The sequence below is a fragment of the Musa acuminata genome, chromosome BXJ1-6 (genome assembly GCF_036884655.1).
Source record: "Musa acuminata AAA Group cultivar baxijiao chromosome BXJ1-6, Cavendish_Baxijiao_AAA, whole genome shotgun sequence".
NCBI classification, from domain to species: domain Eukaryota; kingdom Viridiplantae; phylum Streptophyta; class Magnoliopsida; order Zingiberales; family Musaceae; genus Musa; species Musa acuminata.
Genome location: NC_088332.1, coordinates 36,687,997 through 36,712,916, shown reverse-complemented (window position 1 = coordinate 36,712,916; position 24,920 = coordinate 36,687,997). Strand labels below are relative to the sequence as shown.

The 24,920-nt window shown below is 37.9% G+C and overlaps 3 protein-coding genes across 10 annotated transcripts; 1 reads left to right on the top strand and 2 right to left on the bottom strand.

The window, feature by feature from the left end:
• Window positions 1-435: 435 nt before the first annotated feature.
• Window positions 436-2,039, bottom strand: LOC135676787 (receptor-like protein 44). Of its 2 annotated transcripts, none has more exons than XR_010514425.1 (2): window positions 1,010-2,036; window positions 436-905 (listed from the first exon to the last, which is right to left on the bottom strand). XR_010514425.1 is itself a non-coding variant. In XM_065188340.1 (2 exons), the coding sequence occupies exon 1, from the start codon at window positions 1,925-1,927 to the stop codon at window positions 1,094-1,096; it is 834 nt and encodes a 277-aa protein (XP_065044412.1). In that variant the 5' UTR covers window positions 1,928-2,039; the 3' UTR covers window positions 436-905; window positions 1,052-1,093. The 2 variants fall into 2 exon arrangements, 1 of the variants encoding a protein (XP_065044412.1); XM_065188340.1 differs by having other exon boundaries at window positions 1,052-2,039.
• Window positions 2,040-3,465: 1,426 nt separating this feature from the next.
• On the bottom strand, window positions 3,466-6,786 carry LOC103974086 (transcription factor bHLH49). 5 transcript variants are annotated; one of them, XM_018821706.2, is made up of 10 exons: window positions 6,438-6,786; window positions 6,249-6,303; window positions 5,080-5,658; window positions 4,786-4,980; window positions 4,644-4,709; window positions 4,495-4,563; window positions 4,303-4,374; window positions 4,035-4,214; window positions 3,853-3,955; window positions 3,466-3,756 (listed from the first exon to the last, which is right to left on the bottom strand). In XM_018821706.2, exons 3-9 carry the CDS (start codon window positions 5,431-5,433, stop codon window positions 3,857-3,859), a joined length of 1,035 nt encoding a protein of 344 aa, XP_018677251.2. In that variant the 5' UTR covers window positions 5,434-5,658; window positions 6,249-6,303; window positions 6,438-6,786; the 3' UTR covers window positions 3,466-3,756; window positions 3,853-3,856. The 5 variants fall into 5 exon arrangements, with proteins under 5 accessions (XP_018677251.2, XP_009387111.2, XP_018677249.2 ...); XM_009388836.3 differs by having other exon boundaries at window positions 3,468-3,955; XM_018821704.2 differs by having other exon boundaries at window positions 3,468-3,955; window positions 5,080-5,507.
• Window positions 6,787-17,767: 10,981 nt separating this feature from the next.
• Window positions 17,768-23,869, top strand: LOC135676786 (growth-regulating factor 7-like). 3 transcript variants are annotated; one of them, XM_065188338.1, is made up of 6 exons: window positions 17,768-18,497; window positions 19,151-19,375; window positions 19,912-20,251; window positions 22,208-22,538; window positions 22,647-23,006; window positions 23,472-23,869. In XM_065188338.1, exons 1-6 carry the CDS (start codon window positions 18,095-18,097, stop codon window positions 23,472-23,474), a joined length of 1,662 nt encoding a protein of 553 aa, XP_065044410.1. In that variant the 5' UTR covers window positions 17,768-18,094; the 3' UTR covers window positions 23,475-23,869. The 3 variants fall into 3 exon arrangements, with proteins under 3 accessions (XP_065044410.1, XP_065044409.1, XP_065044408.1); XM_065188337.1 differs by lacking the exon at window positions 23,472-23,869 and having other exon boundaries at window positions 17,769-18,497; window positions 19,915-20,251; window positions 22,647-23,431; XM_065188336.1 differs by lacking the exon at window positions 23,472-23,869 and having other exon boundaries at window positions 17,770-18,497; window positions 22,647-23,429.
• The last annotated feature ends 1,051 nt before the right edge of the window (window positions 23,870-24,920 follow it).

The window sequence follows — 24,920 nt, the reverse complement described above, 5'->3', positions numbered from 1 at the left end:
ATAAATCCTAAGGGTCTATGGGAGGTTTCGGGGAGATTGACCTTTGCGGACGAACTCGCAAGGGTGCCGCATGAATTAGGTAAAACCAGTTAAGTCTGTGATAATATGGTTGATCAACTAGTAGACTCGCTCACGAAGCCTCTTGCCCATAAACTATTTTCATCGCATTGATCTAAGATTGGCATCCTTGACAGGAGTACCATCTTACAGAAAATATCATCAGAAAATCCTCCCTCCTTACGTGTATAAATAGAGAGCACCATATCAAACATACAAATCTTCTTGATTTCATTGGTTCACAAGGTTACGTGATTCCTTACTATTAAAAAGTTATTTCTGATAGGTTAATTAAATCAGGAATGAGCATCAACTTCTTAAATTGCAAGATTTTAGATCTTGTAGAAATTACTTAGAAATTAACAAAACCTGCAGACAGAACAAAAGGCGCAATAAATTTATGTCAATTTTTCATGTACACCTAAAAAATGTATCCTCCACTCAGACAGTAAAACTAGAGAACACGTAGAATTAAACAGCTAATAACTTTGTTTAAAGCCCAAAGACAGATGCTCTGCTCAAATCAAAACACAGTTAAAGCTTCCCACTTCTAAGAGAATCTGAAACACTCACCAGTGGATGAGTGTGCTGCCCAAAACTCTTCACTGCAACATATTGGAACCAACACTAGCCAAGCAGAGCATGGAACAGACTACCATCATTTACTGAGACTCAAAATATGAGTCAATCAGTGTTCTTTTCTCAACTCTGCTCTTTTTCAGGTCATTGGAAGATATTGGAACCAGCACTACCCCCAAGGAACAAAACCTTGTCCTCCGAAGACAAGAAGAGTGCCTAGTCTAAATCCTTCCTTTGTTTTGGCGTTGGATGTCAATGGAACCTTTAACCTGCTCCGAAATAATAATTAAGAAGTGGTTAACCAAAGATAGATGTGGAGGAGGAAAATAGAAAGGAAAGCTAATAAGGAACAAGATAGGAGCCCATTTTTTACTCTTCGTAGATGCGGATGGGAAGATAAAGATGCGATTTTTACGGCGGATTCATGGCAGAACGGGGAGGAAGGGGGTGAAACCGGTCAGTAGTCGAGGTGCGAGACCTTCCCTTCCTCGCCGGGCGTCTTGGTGGTGCGCTCGGTGGCGCGGAGCCAGAAGCAGACGGCGGTGAAGCTGAGCACCAGGCTGAGGAGCCCACTGCCGAGCCCGATCCCGACGATGGCGGGCACCGACAGCCCCCTGCCGCCTCTTTCCGGGGGCAGGGGGTACCCGTACAGTCCCCGGTTGCCGACGAAGGAGCTGGCGTTGAAGCGTGGGACTGCGAGGTCGTCGGAGCGGTTGGCGAACAGAGCGGGGATGGGGCCCTCGAGGCGGTTGTAGGAGACGTCGAAGGCGGAGAGGCGGGCGAGGAGGCCGAGCTGGGCGGGAATGGTGCCGGAGAGGAGGTTGGCGTGGAGGTCGATGAAGTTGAGGTAGGCGCAGAGGGCGAGCTGCGGGGGGATGGTGCCGGAGAGGCGGTTGGCGGAGAGGTTGAGGACGGCAAGGTTGAGGAGGGTGGAGAGCTGCGGGGGGATGGGGCCGGTCAGGGCGTTGGAGGAGAGGTCGAGAGACTGGAGGTTAGTGCAGTTGGCGAGGTAGGGAGAGAGGGAGCCGCCCAGGGTGAGGCCGGGAAGGGCGAGCTTGTAAACGCGCCCGTTGTTGCAGGTGACGCCGTGGAGGTAGGAGGTGAATCCGTTGCAGGATGCCACGAAAGTAGCCGCCGTCCAGTTGCACAGCCTGTTGCCCGGGTCCGTCATCGACCGCCGGAGGTTGGACAGGCAAGCCTCGTCGTTCGGGTCCGATAGCGCGGGCCGTGTTACAAGAGCTAGGAGGTGGAGTACGGTGACGACAACCCACAACAGCGGCGGCATCGCCATTATATTGGAGCAGCAGGAGCGGCAGCAGTATCAGCAGCAGGGAAAGGACGAAGTGGGAAGAATGCTAGGAATATATCATTAACCAAGTTGTTATTTGGATTCGGATCCGGATCTGACCCGGAAACTCAAATCCATTTGTGTTGCTTTACGATCTGTGCACTGGCGTGAGATGTAGTGTCTAACGTACGATTTGATGAGAATAATTGCGTAATTCATGGGGTTAGAATTGAGATTCATTGGAATATATAAAACATTAGAATCGATCTCAGGAGGATTATTTCCTCTGTATTCTGAGAGAATATTTATGTAAGTTAATGCTGATTATAAATAATAACAATCGAACTTTGATTGATAGGTATAGTTGCAGTTTGTACCTTTGAGCGAAGGAATAAATCAACACATATGTAGTCTTTGTTAATATAGTCGTCAAAACCAGATGAACGAAAAGGGTTATGCCTCTTTGATGTTGTCTTTACTTATGATAGTCTCACAAAAAAACTTGGAGATTCAATGAATTAGTTGGAAGTTAGTATGGCCTGCGACTTGTGAGGAAGATACAGTGGAGATTAGTACAGATTATGTGGGAGAGCACAACCATACAGTATCACCAACCATAGAATTGCTGTAGCACAGTGCATGCAGGTATCAGCTTGATTAGACATTGGTGTGATGGACTGTGCTCTTGCACTGCTGAGGATCAATTGTTCCTTGCGAGAAATTTGGTGTCTCAGTGACTTCTCTGTCGTCCTCATTGTGTGTGTGTGTGAGAGAGAGAGAGAGAGAGAATACGCAGGATTCTTGGCACCATTTGACCTCAGTTGTCTCTCAATGCTAGTGACTCCAACACTCGAGAAAAACATAATAGATGCAAACTGAAGTGACATTGCTGTATACAATTGCAAAGAGATTCATAAGGGTCACTTTAATATCAATGTTTTCTTTCTCTTTTTCTTCTATTAAGTGCTAACATATGTCAATTGAAGGATTAATCTTAAGGTCTTTATATTGTACGGGTACATAGCTTTTGCTGTTGCTTTTCCATAGGTCAACAACAGAATCAATTTGATAATCTCCAATTAAGCCGCAAGATGATATGATATACAGCATTAGCTCCATGTCTTCTTATTTTAGGTTTAATCAGTAGACTGAGATGTGCACAAGCTCCGAGTAGCTACCCTTTTCAGGTTATTTATCTGTGGCAGGATTGATGAGGTTATAGCACCTATGGATTCTTTCCTAGACTTTGACAAAGCAAAGGATACTTGTAATTGCCTGTGTAGACTCGATCCCTTTCTTTTTTGGTGCTAAGAAGTGGATATTTTCACCTTGTTTCTATTTGAGTTAGAAACAGAAACAAGAGAGCATCCCAACTGAGATTTACACTTGAAATTATACTTGTGATACAAAAACTTGAGCAATCAAGGAGTATTAAGAATCGTTTTCATGTTTTTTCCAGGTGATATGAAGTGAAAATTTGCTTTAGGAGTTGAAAATCATCTTAGAGAATAGAAATATCATTTTTTTGGGCAAGTAAGAAATCAGACATCTGATTTTTCAGGTTTCTCACATGCTGCAAACCCTCTTTCAGGTACTGTATATTCCATTTCAACTGTTACAATTAGCTCACACCATCAATTTGACACCAATCAGAAATCAGAAGCAAGTCTCAGCCTTCATGTATCATGTGATGTATTCATCCAGGAAGGGGTGATGATGAAGGTCAGAACTGGTGATGCTATTCTATACATATGGCATTCTTCATGATCCAAAAGCACATGAAATCTTTCAAAAGATTCTTGAAGCAGGCGCTACATTCTTGTACATCTTAGCTGGAAGGATACAAGTTCTACAGTTCAGTGTACTGATCATAGCTTGTCCTTCATGGATCCTATACCATCAGACAGACTTCCATGAGCTGAACTTACCAGTTCAGAATGGATTGATGCCATTGCGCTCTGTGGGAGTCTCATTGGGGATGGAATTCATCGGTAATGTATTCTGGAGATCATTGTGCCATGCAATCGGTAACTGTTGCCAAACATCTAGTCAGCGGAGCGAATGGAAACATAAGCATGCAAGTTCTGCAGAGAAATGAATTCAGATTTACCTGAGACATGTTAGAGATCTGTGAGAAGGAGGCCTGCAGCAGATCCCCTGAACTGGGAGCACTGTAGAACATTTCAGGTTGAGTGATTCTTTGAAGTGTCGATCCATATAACTGAGGTTGGAAACTGCTCATTCCTGGACCAATTGCAGGAATAGCCGAACCTCCATAGCACGAATGGATCTAAAAGGACAGGATGCGACAAACATTAGAAAGAATCTTTCAGACAGATTGCAAGTTTGCGAGCTTCCATGATTCATGTTTCGCTTACATCTCCAGAAAGAATTTGCTCAAGATCAAAGTTCAGTTCTGGATTGACCGCTGCAAGCTTCATCGAGAGGAACTGCGAATTCCAACGAGGTAAAATATATTCAAACAAGGATTAGTAACAGCAGATAGAAGAAAGGAGATGAGTGATTTCCTCTGAATTCAGAGAGCAAAAGCTGAATGATTCAGGAGATACCTCAACCTGGCGTTGCAATGACTGCACGTAGTTGATTATCTCATCAAGCATCATGGCCTTGCCATTTATCTGCAACATCAGAACGAAGCAGCTGACTACAAGTAACATTATAGGAAGAAAGACGGGTGTCTTTCCAAAGAATCAATTACCTTGCTGCATCCTGGAACAAGATCTTGAAGAAGTTTCATTCGTTCACTAATCTTTTCCCTCCTAATCTGCAGATTAAGCAAGTTGAACTAAGAGGAACTGAGAACGACAATGCAGAAACATGTTTCAGAAGAGGAGACCTACTCTTTCTGCAAGGCTGTGACTATTGGTTGCCTGGCCTCGCTTGGCCCTGACATGAATGTAATCATCCTTAGAAGCTGGACTTTGATTGTTGCTGCCTAGTCTCACTTCATTCTTCCGCTTCTTTTCGTCGTTCGCCGTTGGATGCTTGGAAGAAGACTTAAGTGAAACATCATACTGTTCTTCAGCCTTGACATTCTGATAGAATTCAAGAGGGAGATAAGAAGCGGTAAGTAAACTTCGAGAGTTAATATGTAGCCAGTTATATACAGAGAAGAGAAATAGAAATCAGCTTACTTGAGCTCTATCCTCTGGAGATTGGGAAGGTAACGCACCACATTCGGCTTGACCTTTCCTCTTGTTCCCCTTGATGTTAGTCTCGATGCTGTGCTTGGAAATCACAGCTTTATGTGGAGGGAAGGGAGCACTTCCAAGCTGGTATCTTTCAGATAAACAAGAAGCACTCATGCCACCAGCAACCAAACCGTTTGTTTCTTGGTCTTGAGGTAAGCTAATGTTGTAGGAATAATCAAGGGGATCCCAAGTGTTCCTTGAGGACTCTTCGGCAACTCTTGCAGCAGCACTATGCGCCATCAAAGCAGATTTCGTCGATCTTCCAACAACATCCTCAGATTGTTTAGCTGAATACATTAGAGAACAACCGGAATTCTCTCCTGCTGGGGAAGAAACTACTCGATATGAAGACTTCAAGTTCAAGGCAAATACTGTGGGAAACACAAGTAGCTTTTTCTTTAGCTAAAGAGTTGGATGAATGCTGACTGATAATTTCTTGCAGGACTCAACAAGGAACAATTGCCCTTGACAGCTTTACATCAAGAGGTAAAAAAGCAAAAGTAGCTCCTCAGCAGAAGAATCCTAGACACAACAAATAGGAAAGAGGAAGCACATGTCAAGTCATGAAATCTACCATACACCAGCTGGATTACTTAATGGCCATAAGATCACAACATATATTCTATTTCAGTTTGCCACAAGCCAGAAAGCTAAACTTTTATCAGAGTATAAAGGAGACATACAGCAGATTTCTCTGGCCACTAAGTGATCTGTATATTGGTAAGAAAGCAATGCTTCCTCCTTTCTTTCTTTCCTTTTTTTTGTTTGTCTCTCTAATTTCAAGTTCTTCAACATAATTTCAAGCATTCGTAACCATTTATCATGAATCTTTAACCAGACAAGCAATCTAAGTTAATACTTCCACTTGAACCAAAAGGTGATTTTTAACTAGGAAAAAAGAAGAGGTCTCTCTAAGGTTTAGAAATGATCATAAGGGAAAACATAATAATGACATGTAGTAAAATTCTCACAACATTTAATGCTTCTTTTTTTCTTTTGGCTCAAGTGAAACACCACTGAGGCATCAACCCCTTTTCCTTTTGAAGAAGACAGACCTGAATAACTAAACTGGATTTGTGAAAGGGACAGTAGCAAATAATTTTGAAACTTACCTGCAACTAGAAAAGGACAGTAGAGGAAGTCTTTGACTATTTCCTACCAAGGGATCTGTATGGAAACAGTCATCAAAGAATCAATTCTGCTGAATTCCTAAAGAAACTATTGTTTGATAGATAGTTATCTCAAAAACTACCAAAATCCTGCAGATGAAAAAGTGAATATGACTGGAAACAGAAGCTTACCTGTATAAGCATCAGAGGAAATGTCTTCGACCACCAAAGAAATGGAAGGTGTGGTCTCTGCCAAAGCTTATGAATACCCCAACCTTTAAATCCTATGACCACATACTTCATCCAGTGGACATCCTAACTAGTTTCAATCCGACTGCCTTATGCTAAGCAAACAAGGCTGGATTTTGCTGTGAGGGTGAGAGACTGGGTGCTCATGAAGATGAAAGGACATGAAGCAGCATAAAACAGGAACTGAGGATAGCTGCAAGTTACCAACAAGCAGGAACAGGGTGAAAAGATAAAAGAGTGGTGCTTGCCACACTCCAGAGAGGTGAAGTGCTTTTGTTAAAGAGGGGAGGTTAACCACTGCCAACTGCTCTCAGTAATTTATGCTTTCCAAAAGCCAAGGTTAAATTAATCCAAGCTGAGGCATCCAAGATTTTATAGCATGCATTAGGTGGTTCGAAAGTGAGACTGTGAGAGAGCTTATCCTACTGTATCTTATTATTATTCTATTGCTTTTCAGGGAGCAAGGTGCTTCTCTTCCACACCAAGCTTTCAAGGAGAAATCTTCTACTGACACACTGCCAACCATTTCTACACTCATTGTTCCAACTGCCAGCCCACATAACCTTTTTCTTCTCTCCTTTTACCTGAAACACATGGAATCTTATGATCTTTTTACCTTCTTGTCTGGAGTCTGGAGGAGTTTGCCTGGAATTGGATGTTGGAACATAGTCAAAGGAAAGATATCAGACAGTCAACCAGATGTACCATCTCAAACCCATGAGCTCTGTTCATATCTCAGCAGTCACACAACACTTGGGAAGTACACAAGATTCATGGATGGCAAAAGTTTGGAATTTGAATGATGACTAGAAACAAAAGAGGCTCAAGGAGTGTGGAGGCATGTCGAGAATGTAAAGAAGCAGATCCAAGAACTCATAAATATTTTGATCATCATTTGTGGCACAAAGGCTTAATGACATGGTTCCTTGGCATGTCAATGGAGAGATCATTATGAAAATGGTTTGGATGATGCGTTCAACTTCGTGATGAAGGACATGCATCATGGCCTGTGTCGGTGCCAGTTTAGTTTTGTCAGGATCAACAGTGCAGCCCTAGAAAATAAATGTTCACGGCACCAAGACAAGTAGAAAAGGCTCACTATAGGATTGCTTGAATGCAGATAAATAGTTCAGTGTTTATGTCATCTAATCTTGACCGATCAATGCAAGGAAAGGGACTTGACAGTTCTCCCCCAGGTGAACATGTTGGATACTGTGAGCCAACACTATGACAACTTCCAAAGTTCTGAATCACTTGTTTGGGTTGATATATATTTGTCCACCTTTCGAGATGGTTGGATTCCTTTTCAGCTTGAGATCCCTTCCATCCCTGATTATGACAAATAGTTGAGGTCATTTTTCTCATCCCAGACACTTTAATCTGCTCAATTTTGGAATTCATCTGGAAGAGCATCTTCTGAATCACCATTGTTTCTCAAGTCCAACACATCCATATGAATGAACAATGTAATGTGAGACTAAGTTTAACTGCTTCCATCTTGATTTCTAGTACTAGAAAAGTTGGGTAAGAAACAATCTAAAGTTTCTCACTTGGTCCTGTACTCCGATGATTCCAACTAAAGCTTCTCAAACATCTCAGAACATAGTGACATGAAACTATGACCTGCTCAAACGAGTTGTGGGCTGTGCAAGGAGCCATAATAGCTCTCATATGATCACATTTTGGCTAACAAAACGAAATTTTTATTTAAACGGGAGGGAGATTAAGGGGACATGTGGAAGGTTAAGAATTCACCAAAAATCTTAGATTTGTAGGTGTGGAAAGTAGTTGCTTATGCTCCAGGTCCTTTTAATCTTGTGATCTTCTCAAAGAATGCATCTCCTGTTATGTAATATTGCTTGTTGATGTCTCAGAGCTTCCCTCTATGTCTAAACTCAACAGTGATATTGCAGGTGGTGGAATAGTCTTCAAGTATTACCCAAATGAATGCAAATGCTGTCTAAATTCTATAACATAATGCCATCCTTTTTGGTTTGCAGCTGCAGCTCATCATTCTTCCATTTCCAAGTGATCATCAAGTTAGACCTACTTAAAATGATGCATACAACACAGAGGAGTTCACTAGCTACATATCTTTGTGTCAAATGCCTCAATTATTCAAAGCTATTTGTGCATTTAGTGACAATAGATATATTTTAACTAGGCATTGAAATTTGGAAGATATGATGTATCTTGCACCCAAGATTTTAACATTAGTTTCTCAATTTATAGCTGCCTCTCATAATGAAAAGCATAACCTAAGATATTAGCATATGAATATTTTGGGTTCAAGTGCATGTTGAACATGAATATTTGACTGAGAGCTCACCATATTAATTGAAGTGAAGCTTAATATCGTAAATAAGATTGTTCCTTTTCGACGCGACTCGAGTGATTACAATTCAACTTACAAATAAATCCTCTCTACTAATTTAATTCAGTGAGAGATATATATGTCATCTACGTGTAACAAGACACTAAACAAAGATGTGTAACCTCGTAACACCATCTCAGCAACTCCTTTCCTGTCTGCTTGCAGTAAAAGTTGGCAAAGAAGAGAACATCAATCTACTTGCCATGTTACTACTGTCCACGGCAGGCAGCAAGTGTTCGACTTATTGCCTTCAACTCAAAGGCTCGTGTGCCACTATCATGTGTGCGGCAAGCACCCGACACGGATCTGCTGACAACCCTAAAAGACGCGGTCCACGGCCGCAATGATGGGGAGGCAGTGCACCGAGAACACGCACACCAGTAAAGCCTCGCGTGCCTTCTCTCCTGTGAATGGGCGGCATTGGTTTGCATCATAGTCTCTGAGGACCTTTCCCTGTGCCTCGCAATCTTTTTGGTGCAGTGCACTGCCGTTGGGCGAGCATAAACCTTTCTTGAATTAGGCACTGCATTGAGTGCTGTCTCTTGACAGTCACAGAAGGTAGATCGAGTTGCAGAGAGCAATGGCGAGGAGAAATGGGAAGAAGTATCTGATGCTTCACATACAAAGCTGTCGATCTCTCTCTGAACCATCTCAGATAAGCACAGATTGGGGTTTGCTATAGAACTCCTTAACAAATTGATGGCACAAGAAAGCACAAGCTAGAGTGTTGACTTTGGGACATAAGTCAACTATAATTCTCATCTAAAATCCACTCCCTATGCTGCCCAGCACCAAGCAGCTACTCTCATACATAGCAGAAGGTTTTCTGATATGAAGCATCGACTTAAGGCCTTCCTACATCTTTAGATGCATACATAAAAGCTTCTTATGAACTGATCTAAATTATTGCCATGGTGATACGTGACTGTGCCAAATCCTCTTGCTAAAAATTGATGGCTTGAGACATCATCAAATAAATTTTACACAAACATTAGTCTATAACTCACTTATCAAATATTAAAATTTTGAAATCTAATCTATAAACATACATTTAGGACATTGAAGTATTAATCTAAAAAGTTTGGATTTCATCACTTGTCGACAACAATAAGCAGCTTGAGACCTGCAGTGCAGTGGGCCACAGACCTTTTACTTGTTTGGTGAGTGGGCCTATTCCACCCATTTCCTCACCTTGGACCCAAAAAAAAAAATCACCAAACATCTCATTGTTGTCAACATTGTTTTAGTAAAAAATTGTTCCACAAATAAGCCTACGTAACAACAATATATTTGAATAAAATCATATTTGTGGATGTTTGCAACAAAAAGTACCTTTTTTTTTTGGGGTAATCAACAAGTAATTATGGGTTCAATTGTTGATGTTCTTGTGAGATTTGGATCCAAAGTTTACAAGTCTAGTCCACGGAGACCTTCAAACAATATACCATGGACTAGATTGGCTTCATATATTGAGTTTGATGTATTGCATATTTACCAAACCTAAGAACATGTGGCAATTGAGTATTCATCTTTCATATTCCATCTTGCATTCTTATTAATTATCAACATAATCAAGATTTGTACCCTATGCATGTGATCTCAAGTATGCAGTGATCTTGCGGAGCTAAAGTATAAGATGGATTATCCCCTTAGTTTTCTTCAAGCATAACACGTATTAGTAGAAGGGTGGTGGCTAAAGTTCTTCATGGGGAGGTGTAGAGTATAACAAAGGCATCAATCCGTTAGGTCTCTCCCATCCTCACTTGCAAGACTTCCCTCTTATTCTCTTCTTGTGGCCATCATCAACCAATGATGATAGTTTAATGTCTCCTATGAATCTTTTCTTTCTTTAGTCAAATGGCTCCACTTGTTGTTTGAGATTCCAAATTCCAATGGGTTCCCAACATCAAGGGAGTGTTGGGAAGTTTGTTGCAATAGGTGCTTAGATTGAAGAGCCTCTACATACCAAACAAGTTGCAATAATTTATGTATGCCACTGAAAAGGCTACCACTGGTTTTAATAAACATGAGTTAAAAAATGGCTCTCTTCTAATGTTTATAATAAATCAGGGATTTTTGCATTCATCACTCTAAATTTAAGTTTAGCATATGAATCCCTACAAAAAGAAGAAGAAAAAAAAGATGTTTTTTATTAACTAAATATCATTTGATCATTCTATAGAGTTATTTTAATTTTAATTAACATTAATAATTTTTAAAAGATTGGAAAAATTATAAAAATAAAAATATATAGAATCTAAAAAAGAGACTAAAACAATAATTAGTAGGCAAGATATAAAGTTTATAATAATTTTTATAATAAATTAGGTGCTAAAGACGATGAAAAAGATATATATCGAGTTACTAAAGCTAGAAAAAATATAAAAATTTAGAAATATTATTAAACATGAAGATCAAAGAATATTTTGTTAATGATACCGAGACTAAGAAGAGATTAAAAAATTATTTTTATAAATTATTTAATAAATATTTCATATAGGACTTAGATTTAATGATAAATAATATGATAGATTTAATAAACATAAATTTGTTAATAAATTTAGAGCTAGTGAAGTAAAATGTATATTAAGAAGATAAAATTAGCTAAGAGCATGGGGCCTAATTATATCCCTATTAAGGTCTAAAAAAATTTAAAGGATAGAGAAGTAGTTTAGTTAACTAGTTTATTTAACAAAATCATGAAATTCAAAAAAATGTTTGATGAATAGAGAAGTAGTTTAGTTAACTAGTCAATTTATAAAAATAAAAATAACATATAAAATTATTCAAATTATAAAGGAATTAAAATAATTAATCATACTATGAAACTTTGGAAAAAAAAAAATCAAAAATAGGATAGGGCTTTAAACAAATATATCCGAAGTTTAGTTTAATTTTATGTTTGGAAGATCAACCATTCAAGTTATTTATTTATTCAGATAATTAATAAAAAAGTATAAGGAAAAAAAAAATTGTATATGATTTTTATTGACTTAGAAATAGCCTATTATAGGTTTTAGAGAGTTATTATAGTAAACTTTAGAAATAAATGGTATATCTACTAATTATATTGATATTATTAAGTATATATATGATAATGTAACTATTCATATTAAAACTATAGAAAGTGTGTCTAATATATTTTCTATTAGCATAAAATTACATGAAGGATCGGTATCAAGTCCTTACCTTTTTACATTAGCACGAATGAAATTACTAATTACTCACATGATATACCTTCATGATGTGTATTATTTATTGATGATATTACCTTAGTTATGAAAACTTAAGTAGAATTAATTATAAACTTGAGCTATGGGGGTAAGCTTTAAAATTGAAGATTTTAAATTATGTATAACTAAATTTAAATATATAAAATATAATCTTAATGATTCTAGAAATAGATAGAAGAATATAGTTAAGTAGAATAAATAAGATGTCTTTTTAAATAAAAGCTTTAGGTATCTTCGATTAATTTTTTAATAAGTTAGAGAGAGGATATTATTTAAAAAGTAAAAATAAGATGGTTAAAATATCAAGGGATATTAGAAGTCTTATGTGATCATTGAATATTCTTTAACATTAAAAAAAATTATAAAATAATTTTAAAACCAATAATACTTTTTGGATCTAAGTGTTGAGTAGTTAAGAAACAATATATATAAAAAATTTATATTATCGGGATTATAATATTAAGATTGATGCGTCAAGTTATTGGAAAAGATAGGAAAAGAAAATACTCTTATTTATGAATTAGGTATCGTTTCAACAGAGGATAAGATAATAAAAAAATATTTAAGATGATATGGGTATATACTTAAGAGATCTTTAGAAATGATACTGACTTTAATAAAAACTATAAATAAAAATTTAAGTATTATAAACCTAACTAATCATAAGACTTTTTAACATATATTAATGGAAATATTAATATATCTTAATAACAATAAAAGATTCATAAAACTAACATCAAATAATTAAGATTTATGATTTTATTATTGTCATATTTTTTAAAAAATTATGATGATAAAATTTTTAAAAAATATTATAATATTTTTTTGTAGTGATTGATAAGTTATTGATAATTGTATGTTAATCAAAGGATATTAGATGAAGTATACACACACATATATATATATAATATAATTTAAGGATAATAATCTTAATATCTAGAGAGATGAAGTTAGGTATCATTTTAAGGTTCCTGTATTTAAATCTTCTTTGTAATGGTTCCAAGAATGCTCTAAAGTGCACAAAGACGTAGGATAGATGTTGACAATTGAGGCCAATTTTAGCTAGAAAATGTAATTTAACAAAATCCAATGTACCCTATTCTTTTATTTAATATAAACAAAAAGCTAAAATTTCGTATATCTAAAGTCCAAGTCCACAAAATATCGATGATATATATAAGATGGCTATGCATGTACTAAAGCTACCATTATTAAAGCATATATAAAAAAAGAATACAAGTATAAATAGTACAATAAAGAGATCAAAATTAAAAATATTAATATAACCAAATTTCCATATCTAAACTTAAAAACGGCTTGAGTGACTAAAGCTCATTTGCAACTAAATGCATTTTTTTTCATTATATTTATCATATATTTTTATCTTGATGATTTAGTGATAAAAGTCAGTTAATTCTGACTTATTAGATCAATCCTTTATATTACATCATATGTACTTGATTTTGAGGACATACACACTATTCTTTTTCATTTATTATCAAGAATTTAATTGCAATAGATTATATCTACAGACTTAATTCATTTCGATTATGAAATCGGACTCTTTACTTATATAATAATAAGATTATGCATATTCATCATCCTAATGCCTCATATAGGTAAGCATTATGAATTGACCTACCATATATATATATATACATATATATATATATACATATATATACATATATATATATATATACATATATATATATATACATATATATATATACATATATATATATATATATATATATATATATATCAAAATAAATATCATAATTGTTTTAAGGAATAAAAATATATATTAAACTATGGAGTTATATATGGCATCCATAAAGATCATTTTAGGACTCAGTTCCTCAATATGGCTTTTGTTGGGTGTGCTTTGTCGAACCCTAGAGAGAAAGCTGAGGTTTTGTTTTAATGTCCCACCATATGGCACAACTCCCCGTGCTTCTTCCCTGTCTTCGATTCCACCATCTACCCTACTTTAATCATTGAGCCACAAGCCACCCACAAAGGACATCATTAGCCCTATCAAACTAGTTCTTGTAGGATGTGTATGTCCCCTTGATCATTGATGATTACTGGAACACAAGCAACAATTTTTTTCCCATATTAAGTTTGATATCTATGTAAATTATGTACACATTAATCATAACTATGGGTAGAATGGCCCAATTTGAACCTGGGTAACTATTTAGATTTGGATGTATCGAGCGTAAAGATAATTTATACTCGATCAATTTTGATCGTGCGATGGTGTCGAAATAGAGTTCATCATTTAAATAAAATAGACATAAAAATAACTTTAAATTTATTGGTTGGTGCGTAACCTAAAAGATAGGGAGGGATATGGTTGGATTTCTTTGTGCAAGTAGAATAAAATATGATACAAATTTTGATGTATACATGTCAGCCATGCATCCCATAGTTATAGTGTAATAGGTGAGGTGGGAAACGGGGCAAATTGGAAGGAGACTCATTTGGACTCCTCCATTGTGACGGCATTGAGGAAGCGGATTTATAGCTTTACTGAACATTTATTCATTTGCATATATATATATATATATATATGAGCTTTTATGAGAAACACCTTTGATATTTATATGTGTATATTTTGATCCATATAATATATGAAAATCATTTAGAAATTCAGAATTCTAGGATGATAATAAACTTAGGCTTGGGTTGGTAGAAGAAAGAAGAAAGGAGTATCTAGTTGTTTACGAAAATAATTTTGCTAGAATTACTTGAAAATAGGGTGCGCATGGAATCACAAATAGGATACAACTCTTTATCAAGCAAGTAAATATTTCCAGTAATAGGGGAGATTAAAAATAGAATATAATAGAATAAAGTACAACCTTTTTTTGGTACAATAGTGTGGACCAGATCTAGTCGTTGACACGTCCTTATCATGCCCTCGGTGTTGGATTCTGCCGAAGGATATGATCACCTCGACGACTTCGGCTCTCTCTCTCTCTCTCTCTCTAAATTCGTGTGGGGTCGATGCAACAATGGGCTGCACATGACTTGATGGACCATTAGTGGGCCCATTCATGGAGACTTCAAAATGAACACGAGAGAGAGAGAGAGAGAGAGAGAGAGAGAGAGAGGAGAAGGTTTTGTTATACCACCAGCCTCCTTTTATTTTGTCTGTGTTCTTTGAGAGATCTCTTTCATATCACTATATATATGAGACGAAATAGCAAACAACCTTTAAAATGGTTTAAGTTTAATGCTGATGATTTTTTGAATCATAGTAGGAGAAAGGGTGTAGGTATTGTGATTAGAGATAATACTGCTAAGTTCTGTATGTACTATGAGACAGTTGCTGTTGCAAATGGTCTGTAAGACTATGATAGATGAAGTAGTTCAAAAGATCCTAATTGAATCATATTGGAAGGCCCTATGTCACTTGCTAGTAAACAAAAATGATCCTCCTTACATAATTTGGAATGTAATTAAGGATATTATCTTTTTCACTTAGTCATTTTGGGAAATATAAATCTTCTTCATGTATTTAACTGATTGGCTCAGCATGTCATATTCTTATAAGTTTAATTAGATCCAAAAAAAAAAAAGGAAAAGAAAATGGATATGTCAAAGAGATTTATTGCTTCCCAAACAAATCCTCTTACATCTATATATAAATGTTGGCTCATCAACAATTATGCATGGCATTACCCATATAATCAATCCTTTAGCATAAAAATACAACTCAGAGCTATCAAATTAGTTCCCATCTTAAGGCCTATTTGTGCAACAATGATTAAAGCTGGTAGACTCAGAACTGAACTGCTCTTCTCCAAAGTCTTTTACAGCAATGAGTGATGAAGATTCAAAGTGCAGTACTCCTCCCCAGTAGACCAACAACTGAATCACTGAACTCCAAACTTTGTGCAGCAATAAGTAATGCAAATTCTAAGTGCAGCACCAGCAGGCATGCGGTCCAAAAACTGTCACTAAACTGCAAACTCCTCTCATTCCAGTGAGCTTCAATCAAGTTGAGAGACTGTTGATGCATATGCTTCGACACGCAGCTCTCAACCATCCTGGTCCAACCCTAACCCTAAGCCTCTGTTGCTTGCCAACTTGCTGCTGCAAAAAGTTCCACAAAAGGATCATCATGCTCTTGTTGCATATCTGAAATTGTGTAAACATCTATCCACCTTCTTTTTTATCTTTCAGAACTCATTGTACTCACAAAGTGAAAGGCAGCACATAAAGAATGACCTCCTTGTACTTGTGCAGGAAGAGAGAGAAGTGATGACCAGTATGTAAATGGTTGCAGGGGGACAAAAAGTATACAAGGTTAATAAAAGCCTCCCCCCAACTTTAATCCTTAACCCTGATTCAAGTTGGGGGGAGGGTTGGGTTATCTTTTGCCATTAGTTTGGCTCAGGATGCCAAAAGCGTGCTTAAGACAAACCTCAACCAGGGTTAGACCGAGAGTAAACAAAACCAAATTGAGTGTAGAAACATGTGAGGGAAGAGCTGGACTTTGGACTGGTTGTTGATCAATGGTCACCTTCACTACTGTAGTTACACTTGCTGCTGCTCCACATGACAAGCTTGTCATGGGACCACTCACTCCTATTTCTATGGGCTTTGTGGGATCTTCCTTCCCTTCTGTGGCTGAGACTGAGAGATACAAATATTGAGATCTTTGCGGTGTTCCCTTCCTTGTGAAGGACACTGCCTGTGTGTAGTTGGGGTGCACTTCCATGTTCTCCTTTTTTTTCTGATCTAATGAGGCCCCAAGGCTTATATTTAGTGCTCAATGCAATATAATCTTTGTTCATAATACCAACTGATGCAAGTGAGCTCATAAAAAGGGAAATCTAAAACTATGTGAATGTACCTTAGGAAAGACCAATGGTTTCTTCTTAATAATTTTCAACAAAAAGAAGAAAAAAAAACTAGATGTCATCTCTTAAGCGCATGTTAGAAAATATTCATGTATTAGGTGATGATTAAAAATAATACTAAAAAAACATCATATAGTGTAATAATATATTGGGTTAGATCCATAACCTAATAGAGCATGTGATTTTTTTGGTTTTGGGATGTGATAACAAGTGTTAATGCACATCACTTGCCAGTTGAGGTTGTAAGCATGGATGGAGTCTTACCAGTTGAGCTTGTAAGTATGGATGGAGTCTTGTAAGGAGGAAGAAAACAAAGTAGGAGACTTGTACAAGGAGGCAAAAGGCAAGTGGCATGGTACTATTTCCCTAAGCAATAAAAACATAGAAGAGAACCTACCAAGTGGAGAGTGAAGTTCCCATAACCACCATGTTGAGGCCACTCAATAGACATACAAGGCCAAAATTTCTAATGAACTCAAAAACTAAAATATTATATAATGATCAGCTTAGGAAACAGAAGATAATATTTATAAACTAAAATATTACATAATGTTGAGATTAGCACTATTGCTTTTGTCTTTCAAGACAACCATTTTATAAACTGAAGTACCTTATTATTTACACATCTACAAATTAGTGAGATAAGATTCTGCCTTTTATTTATTGAGTCCCTATTTATTTTCTCTTGAGACTGCTCAAACTTCAAAGACAGTAGAAATGCAAAGAACATCTCTATGTACAGAGAGAAAGAGAGAGATTTCTTCTTTTTCTGTAGAAGCCAAAGCCAAAGCCAAAATTTCTTCTTTTTTTTTTGGTGTTCTTGGAATTGTCCAAGGAGAGCATTTAATAATACATGTACCAACACACTTTCTCTCTCATCCACCAGAATGATTTGTTCTTACTCACTGCCCCTGCTCCCCGAAAAGAAGAAAACCAACCCGGATTTGGAGCTCAAATCCAAGCCAAAAACTTCACCTTAAAATTGCTTCCTTTCCTGCTCCCACTCTTCTCCTTCCCCTCCATGTCACTACTTCCCTTTCATGTTCTCCTTCATGCACCCACCTCTGACCTCCTTGCATCCGTTCCCTTGTAGCGGAGTCAAGAGTGGTTGAGGAGATGGACTTTGGTGGAGTGGTGGATATGGATATGCTAGTGGCTGCGTCGTCTGATGCTGGTGGTGTCTACTCATCTTCCATGACCTCCTCCGACACTGAACTCAGCAGGCAAAGAATGCTCTCGGGATCTTCTTTACAGAAGAATGAGACCTCACCAGAAGCCGAGGACCATGACATGAGATGCCTCAAGCTGGCTCGAACCGAGCCTAAGGTGGCACCGACTGCAAAGGTGGCTCCTTTCCTCGTCCCCAGCTACCCCTACCTCTTCCCTGATGGAGCGGAAATGCTCAGTTTCTCCTCAACATTCAAGCAAGAAGCAATGGGGCTGAGCCTGGATGGGACGTTGCCTTACCAACACCACCGGTCGGCGCCCACTTCAACACCCTCTTGTCTCAGGAATGCAGGTAACTTGCATTAAATATACGCCTATATTTAGGTGTTCTGGGGCTTGTGTAGGCGAGCTGGGGCTTTTGGTGGTCTGATTGGTCTTTGGAATAGGTTTCCATTCAAGCACAAGAAAGCGGTTGTTTGGTTAGTGGTCTCTTTGATTCCAGTGCTGATTGCAGGAGGGTCTTTTCATGGCACTCTTTGAATCCTTAGCCCTGATTCCGTCTTGAAAAAAAAGCAAGCTTTTCTCTTTTCCCTCGGGTTGGGTATTGTCTTCAAACTTCTGGATTTGGGCAGAAAGATTCTACATTTCTTCTAGCGAAAGAAGGGGGAAAAGTGCGTAAGTATTAATGAGAAGGGGAAAGAGCAAATGCGAGAACCTTGGTGGATTCTGTTCTTGAATCTTGTTAACCAATGTTATTTCTCCGAAGAAGGATCATGAGCAAGAGGTGGAAAAGTGGGGAAAAAGAAACCATTTTGACGGTTGATGTTCTTCCCTAATGTTGCAGACAAGTAATGCCTGCTGCGAGTTGTGGCACTTCCGCCAGTTACCCTTCGAGGGCTTTGTTCCTATTTGTTCATTTTGCACCTTCATCTGATGTGGTTTGGTTTGAGCACCTGCTTGTCTTTTCCTTACATTTCTGCTTATCTTTATTTATGCTGTTTTCAGGCTTGTGTTCAGGGAGCTTTGATGTGAACATGAATGAAGTTTTGGCGAGGGTGAGGTGGCCATTCACTCCAACGCAGTGGCTGGAGCTCGAACGCCAGGCTTTGATCTACAAACACATTGTTGCAAATGCGGCCATACCACCCAGCCTGTTCATCCCTTTTAGAACAAGTCTCAGCACTTTTGGGTTTTCTTCCCTTCCAGTTGGATCCTTTGGCTCAAGCACATGTAAGGCTTTCCACGCTCAAGACAAAATATGCATAGAAAATAAGCATAAGAGGAACCAATGTGTCATTACCTAATCAGCTACTCTCATAGGTGTTTAATTTGTTCTTTTGACTTGAGAGGTTACGCTTCTTTTCATTTTATCGCAATAAAAAAATGGAATATTCTTTTACATTGTGAAGTTGTCAACCATCAGAAAGACTTTGTTTGGTAGAAAGCGAATTTAAGATGCTTATTCTAGAAAACTGTGTTTTTTACCTTATATTAGTCGTTCTTCTTATTAGATAGTTGTCAAAATGATCTCAAAAGTAACCTTGAGCTATACCTTCTCTTCTTCCTTTTCCTCGCAAATCTGTTCTTTTCTATTTTTTACTTTCACAAATTTTTTGGTAGGATTCATGCATATTGTTATATGTTCTGCTACAACATGACAACTTCTGTTGGTTTTTGGTCAGGAAGTTTTGATTTCACACAATGACCAGCTCTAATGGTGTTGTATTGTATTTGGTTATTTCTTTCTTTTACTTTTATTGCTTCAGCAGTTGGATGGGGGTTGTACCATCAAGGATACTCGGGAAATGATGATCCAGAACCTGGTAGATGCCGTCGAACTGATGGGAAAAAATGGCGGTGTTCAAGGGAAGCTGTTGCTGACCAGAAGTACTGTGAGCGGCACATCAATCGGGGCCGCCATCGTTCAAGAAAGCATGTGGAAGGCCGCACTAGCCATGCCATGAAAGCAATACCTGCCTTAGCACCTTCACCATCTGTTTCTGCTAATCAAAGTGGTGGAATATCCGGTAAACTCACCACTTCACAGCATCAAACTGAAAGTCTGCAAACAAACATGACCAATTGCTGCCCTGCACAGTTTGACAGGTAAATAAGATGACACAAAACCATTTATATTTCAATTGGCATTGATAAATTCTTGAAACCTAGATGATCGATATCCTTTTTCATGCATTTGATAGCCCCTAGTGTTATGGAGTACATTTTCATTATGTACAAACTTGAACAGGCCATTTAAATTAATGTTTTAGGCAACAACATTACTGTTTTGCTACAATTTTTTTAATATTTCTCAGTTTTCTAATTGCTAATATCCTCCAGATATTTGATATTATCATGAAAAGTTCGCAAAGTTTAGAGAGTGCTATGTATATGGTTGATTTCAAATCTTAACATTAATGATCATGGCTTGCTGCTTAAGTTGATTCTTCTTTTCAATTTAGCCAATTAGCCCATTCAATAGTTTTAACGAATCAACTGAGTACAGTAATGCATTGGATATAAGGGCTTTTACAGCCCAGTGTAATGGTGCCAATGGTCTCAACCTTATCTTGATAAGCACATAAAGAGAATAGGAGGAGAAGTAAGAAGCTCTGTCTGGAGATGGGGAAGGCAGGAAAGACTTTAATGTTGTGTAGAATGGGTGGCCTAACTGGATGGGTGAACACTAGGGATTTGCATGGTGGAGGCAGTGTTGAGGGGAAGAAAGTGATGGCTGCAAAAGGTATAAAGAAATATAAAGGGCAGGATGAAGAAGAAAAAAAATAAATGTTTTTTATACTGTTGCTAAAACCATCTGTGCTGAATCACCACTACCATTGGACTAAGGACTAAAGCTGACAAATGATCTAATGTCCTGGGGATAAGGTAAAAAAAAAAAAAGATTTTATGTGCTCATCATGATAACATTCAGGGATCATTGATTTCATCAAACATAAAATTGAAGTTACATGCACGAGAATCTAACAAGTAAAATGCAGTGACATTTTTATTACCTTTACATGTATAAATTTATTAGACCCTGTGGAGGCCTGTTTCCCTGAGCTTTGCTTTTGTAAGGGCTGCTATGGATAAATGGTTGTTAATAAATTATATACATCTCATGATTTTGGACCTTTTATTTATCATATAACTTAATCTTCTGTATGTTTCTGTCATGAAATAATAAAAGGCAAGTTCCCATAATTAAATAAGTTTTTCAGTGATTATGTATTTTCATCTAACTCGTTCCCTGCAAATTACCGTTATTATGATAGCCTATTCGACGCTTGCAATTTGATATATATATATATATATATATATATATATATATATATATATATTCATATAAATAATCAAATAGCATCTTGTTGCATGCATAACGTAGAGCTTTATGTACCAGTCACTAAGGTAGCAACCATTTTGGTTTTTCATATTACATCTTGAATAACTCTGTATTTTAATTTCTTAAAAAATGTATTTTCATAATATTGAATAATACAGTATGTTCCATAGTAATGCATTCGTCTTAGTATCTTATTAATATTTGGCTTGGGTACGTGTCTTGATGGTGTCAAAGAGGATTACAGTCAGGAAATCATGCTTGGAACATCTCGGCAACAGAAATTCCATATGCAGGTATCTGAGATAAGTTTCCTGGATGTATCAATTTATTGTAGCATTATCATGTGATGCAATATATTTTCATGGAATCACATGATTTTGTTTACCATGTTCTGTCCTCATTCCTTGATGTGCATATTACATGCACTGTATCTTTGATGTTTACCATACTATACCTTCCTTTCAAGGAATGTATAATTTAGTATATTTAGATCCATTTTAGACTAATTTTGCAATAGAGAGTTGGCTTAAGGATGGACAGGAGCATGACAGTTGAAGTGGAGGATCTTAACATTTAGACTTCCATTGTGTTAGGTCCTTTGTTTCAAATTTTCACTATATTACTTCGGCAGTATATGCAGTCCAAGTTACTTCTGAACATGTTCATTTGAACCATTTTTTCCTTCTCATTTCTAATTGGTGATTAATTTCCATTGGCAGGATCACAATGAGCAATGGAAATGTAAATGGACGTACACAGAATTCCAAAGACCTTTCCATGCTAGATTCTTTTAATTCAAGAAGCATGAGTAACTTATTTCCAGTATCAGAAGAACATGATCCCTTTAAAGGATCCTCATCTGAAACAGAACTTGGGCACATTTCCATGGATTCCCTTTTGAAACCTCAGAGCAGTTCCTTCTCTGATAATATCAGCTATATTACCATCCCAATGCTCAACAACCAGCAGACCGAAACCCATCCCCTTCGACCCTTCACTGATGACTGGCCCAGGAACCAGTCTGATCATTCAAATATCTCGCGGTCTGAGGTAGAAGAAATGCAATCTCTCTATCTCAATCCCTATGGCTTGCTCTGAGTTTGCGTCCTCTTCTCCTCCACATGATATCTTTTAAGTTCTCCCTATTAATCACTGCAGGAATATGATACAATTGATGTGGGTCTAGGAGCAGCTGCACCAAGTGAAGCAAGCAATTGTCAGCCAGGTTGGTTGCCAATCTCCTGGGAGTCTTCCATGGCTGGACCTCTAGGAGAGGTCCTAAACAATAACACTAGCAATGTGGATGACCAATGCAGAAACCTGCTGTCATCATCTGTAAATTTCTTGACTGATAGCTGTGGTTTGCACACTTGGTTGGAGTCCTCTCCAGCCGGCATCCTACAGAAAACTTCATTTTGTTCAGTGTCGAGCAGCACCAGGAGTAGCCCCAGGGTGGAGAACCACAAGTCTCATGAAAGCAATGGCAGCATGTGTGATGATATTTTTGGCTCAACCAAGGTAGATCTCCCTACCATCCCCTCATAGCATGCTTTGATCTGCAAATGATATGAGAAGACAGCAAATGATATGAGAAAAAGCCTAGCAAATAACACGACAGTGAGGAATGCAAAACCAATGCACTTTTCTTTTCTAGTGATCATTATATGTTCTTTCTATTGTGTAATATTCACTCTATCAACAATACATTCTGGATGGCTTCAACTAATGGCTTTTTTTTTCAGAGAGAGAGAGAGAGAGAGAGAGAGAGAGAGAGAGAGAGAGAGAGAGAGATTTGAAAGTGATCGTGTTTTAGATCTGTAATGTGAAAGTTGTGAGAGGCTGAATATGAAACCTTGTCTTGCTCAGATATTCTACTGTGTTATTAGATTAAATACTCTTACATCTTATGTTGATTCAAACAACAAGCATTAAGATTTGCTGTCATAAGTGGAATAAATATCTGACTCTTGGTCATCTCAGCAGTGATGCTGTTCATGTACAGGAATTCACAGCATCTTCCTACAGGCATGTGGAACTCTTACCAATGAGTTAGGATTTGTTTCTGCACCCTGACAGCCCAACAGCAGAATCTCCTGCCTCTACTTTTGGTGCTGCCTTAGCAATCTTCTGCTTGAAAAAGTACTGCTATGCATTGGTTCAACTGCTACAGAATCATAAAAGTGCATCTTGAACAGTTGTGAAGATGGAGGAATGAGGAATCCCTCCTCTCAGTAGACGCCCTTTGTGATGATTTCTTCTACAGTGGACAACTGTGAAGTGGTAGTGCCTTTACTGTAGCGTAGCAGCTAAAGCTCTTGCAGATGATGATGCCATATCCAAAAGCAATAAATGGCAACAAAAGATGCTTCAACTGTGTATATGTCCTCTCTTGTCTCTTGCATGCTACATGTACATGCTGCTGGAAATGTGACAACTACAGTCCCAAATTTGATATAGAAAAGAAAAGGCTAAGTAATTAGCCACAATAGCATCAAATCTCAATACATTTGTGAAGAGTTTGAGGAATTTCTGTCCTTTTTCTTGATTGCTTCTCATCATGTTCTTCTATTTTCATTCTATTAAATAGCTGATAGTGTTTAGTGTTAGGATCAAGAGCACTAAGAAGGGGGGGCGGGGGGTGAATTAGTGCAGCGAAAAACTTTCGACGATTAAAACTGTGTTCGTGCATTGAAATTTGATTCCGACGTAAAAGTCGTTTCGTACAGATAATAACTTTGAAAACTTACGAAAACATATTTGAAGTAAAGTAAGGAAGACAGTTTGCAGTTAAGATAAATAGCACGAAGGAAATGCAAACCAGATTTTAGAGTGATTCGATCAAACGTGACCTACATTCACTTTCGGCTTCCTCCTCCGACGAGGTCACCGGCGTCTACTAGAGGCCTTCCTTCAATAGGCGAAGGCTAACCACCCTTTTACAATTTCATTCCTTTTGATAGGCTTAGGAGACAACCCTTATAGAATTTCTCTCCTCTCTTGAAAGCTCAAAACTTAGAAGAAAAGAGGGAGGAGAACTTCTAGCTTTTACAACACTTTTGAGCTCTAAAAATCACAGAGTAAGATTCGATTTTCGGTGCCCTTTCATTCAGGAAAGGGTGGGGTATATATAGGCCCCAAACTAGTTTGAATTTGGAGCTCAAAAATGTCACCTCCCGGATTTCAAGGGTCCTGACGGTACTACCACCAGACTAGGTGGTACGACCGCCTGACAAAGCTCGGAGACCGAGCTTGGGCGGTGCCACCGCCTGACAGGGGCGGTTGCACCGCCTAGTCTCGCTCGGAGACTGAGCCCAAGCGGTGCCACCGCCTGACTGGGGCGATTGCACCGCCCAGCTTTCCTGGGAGACCATCTCTTGGGCAGTGCCACCGCCGACCCTAGCGGTGCCAATTTGGGTTCATCAAGAGCCCAAT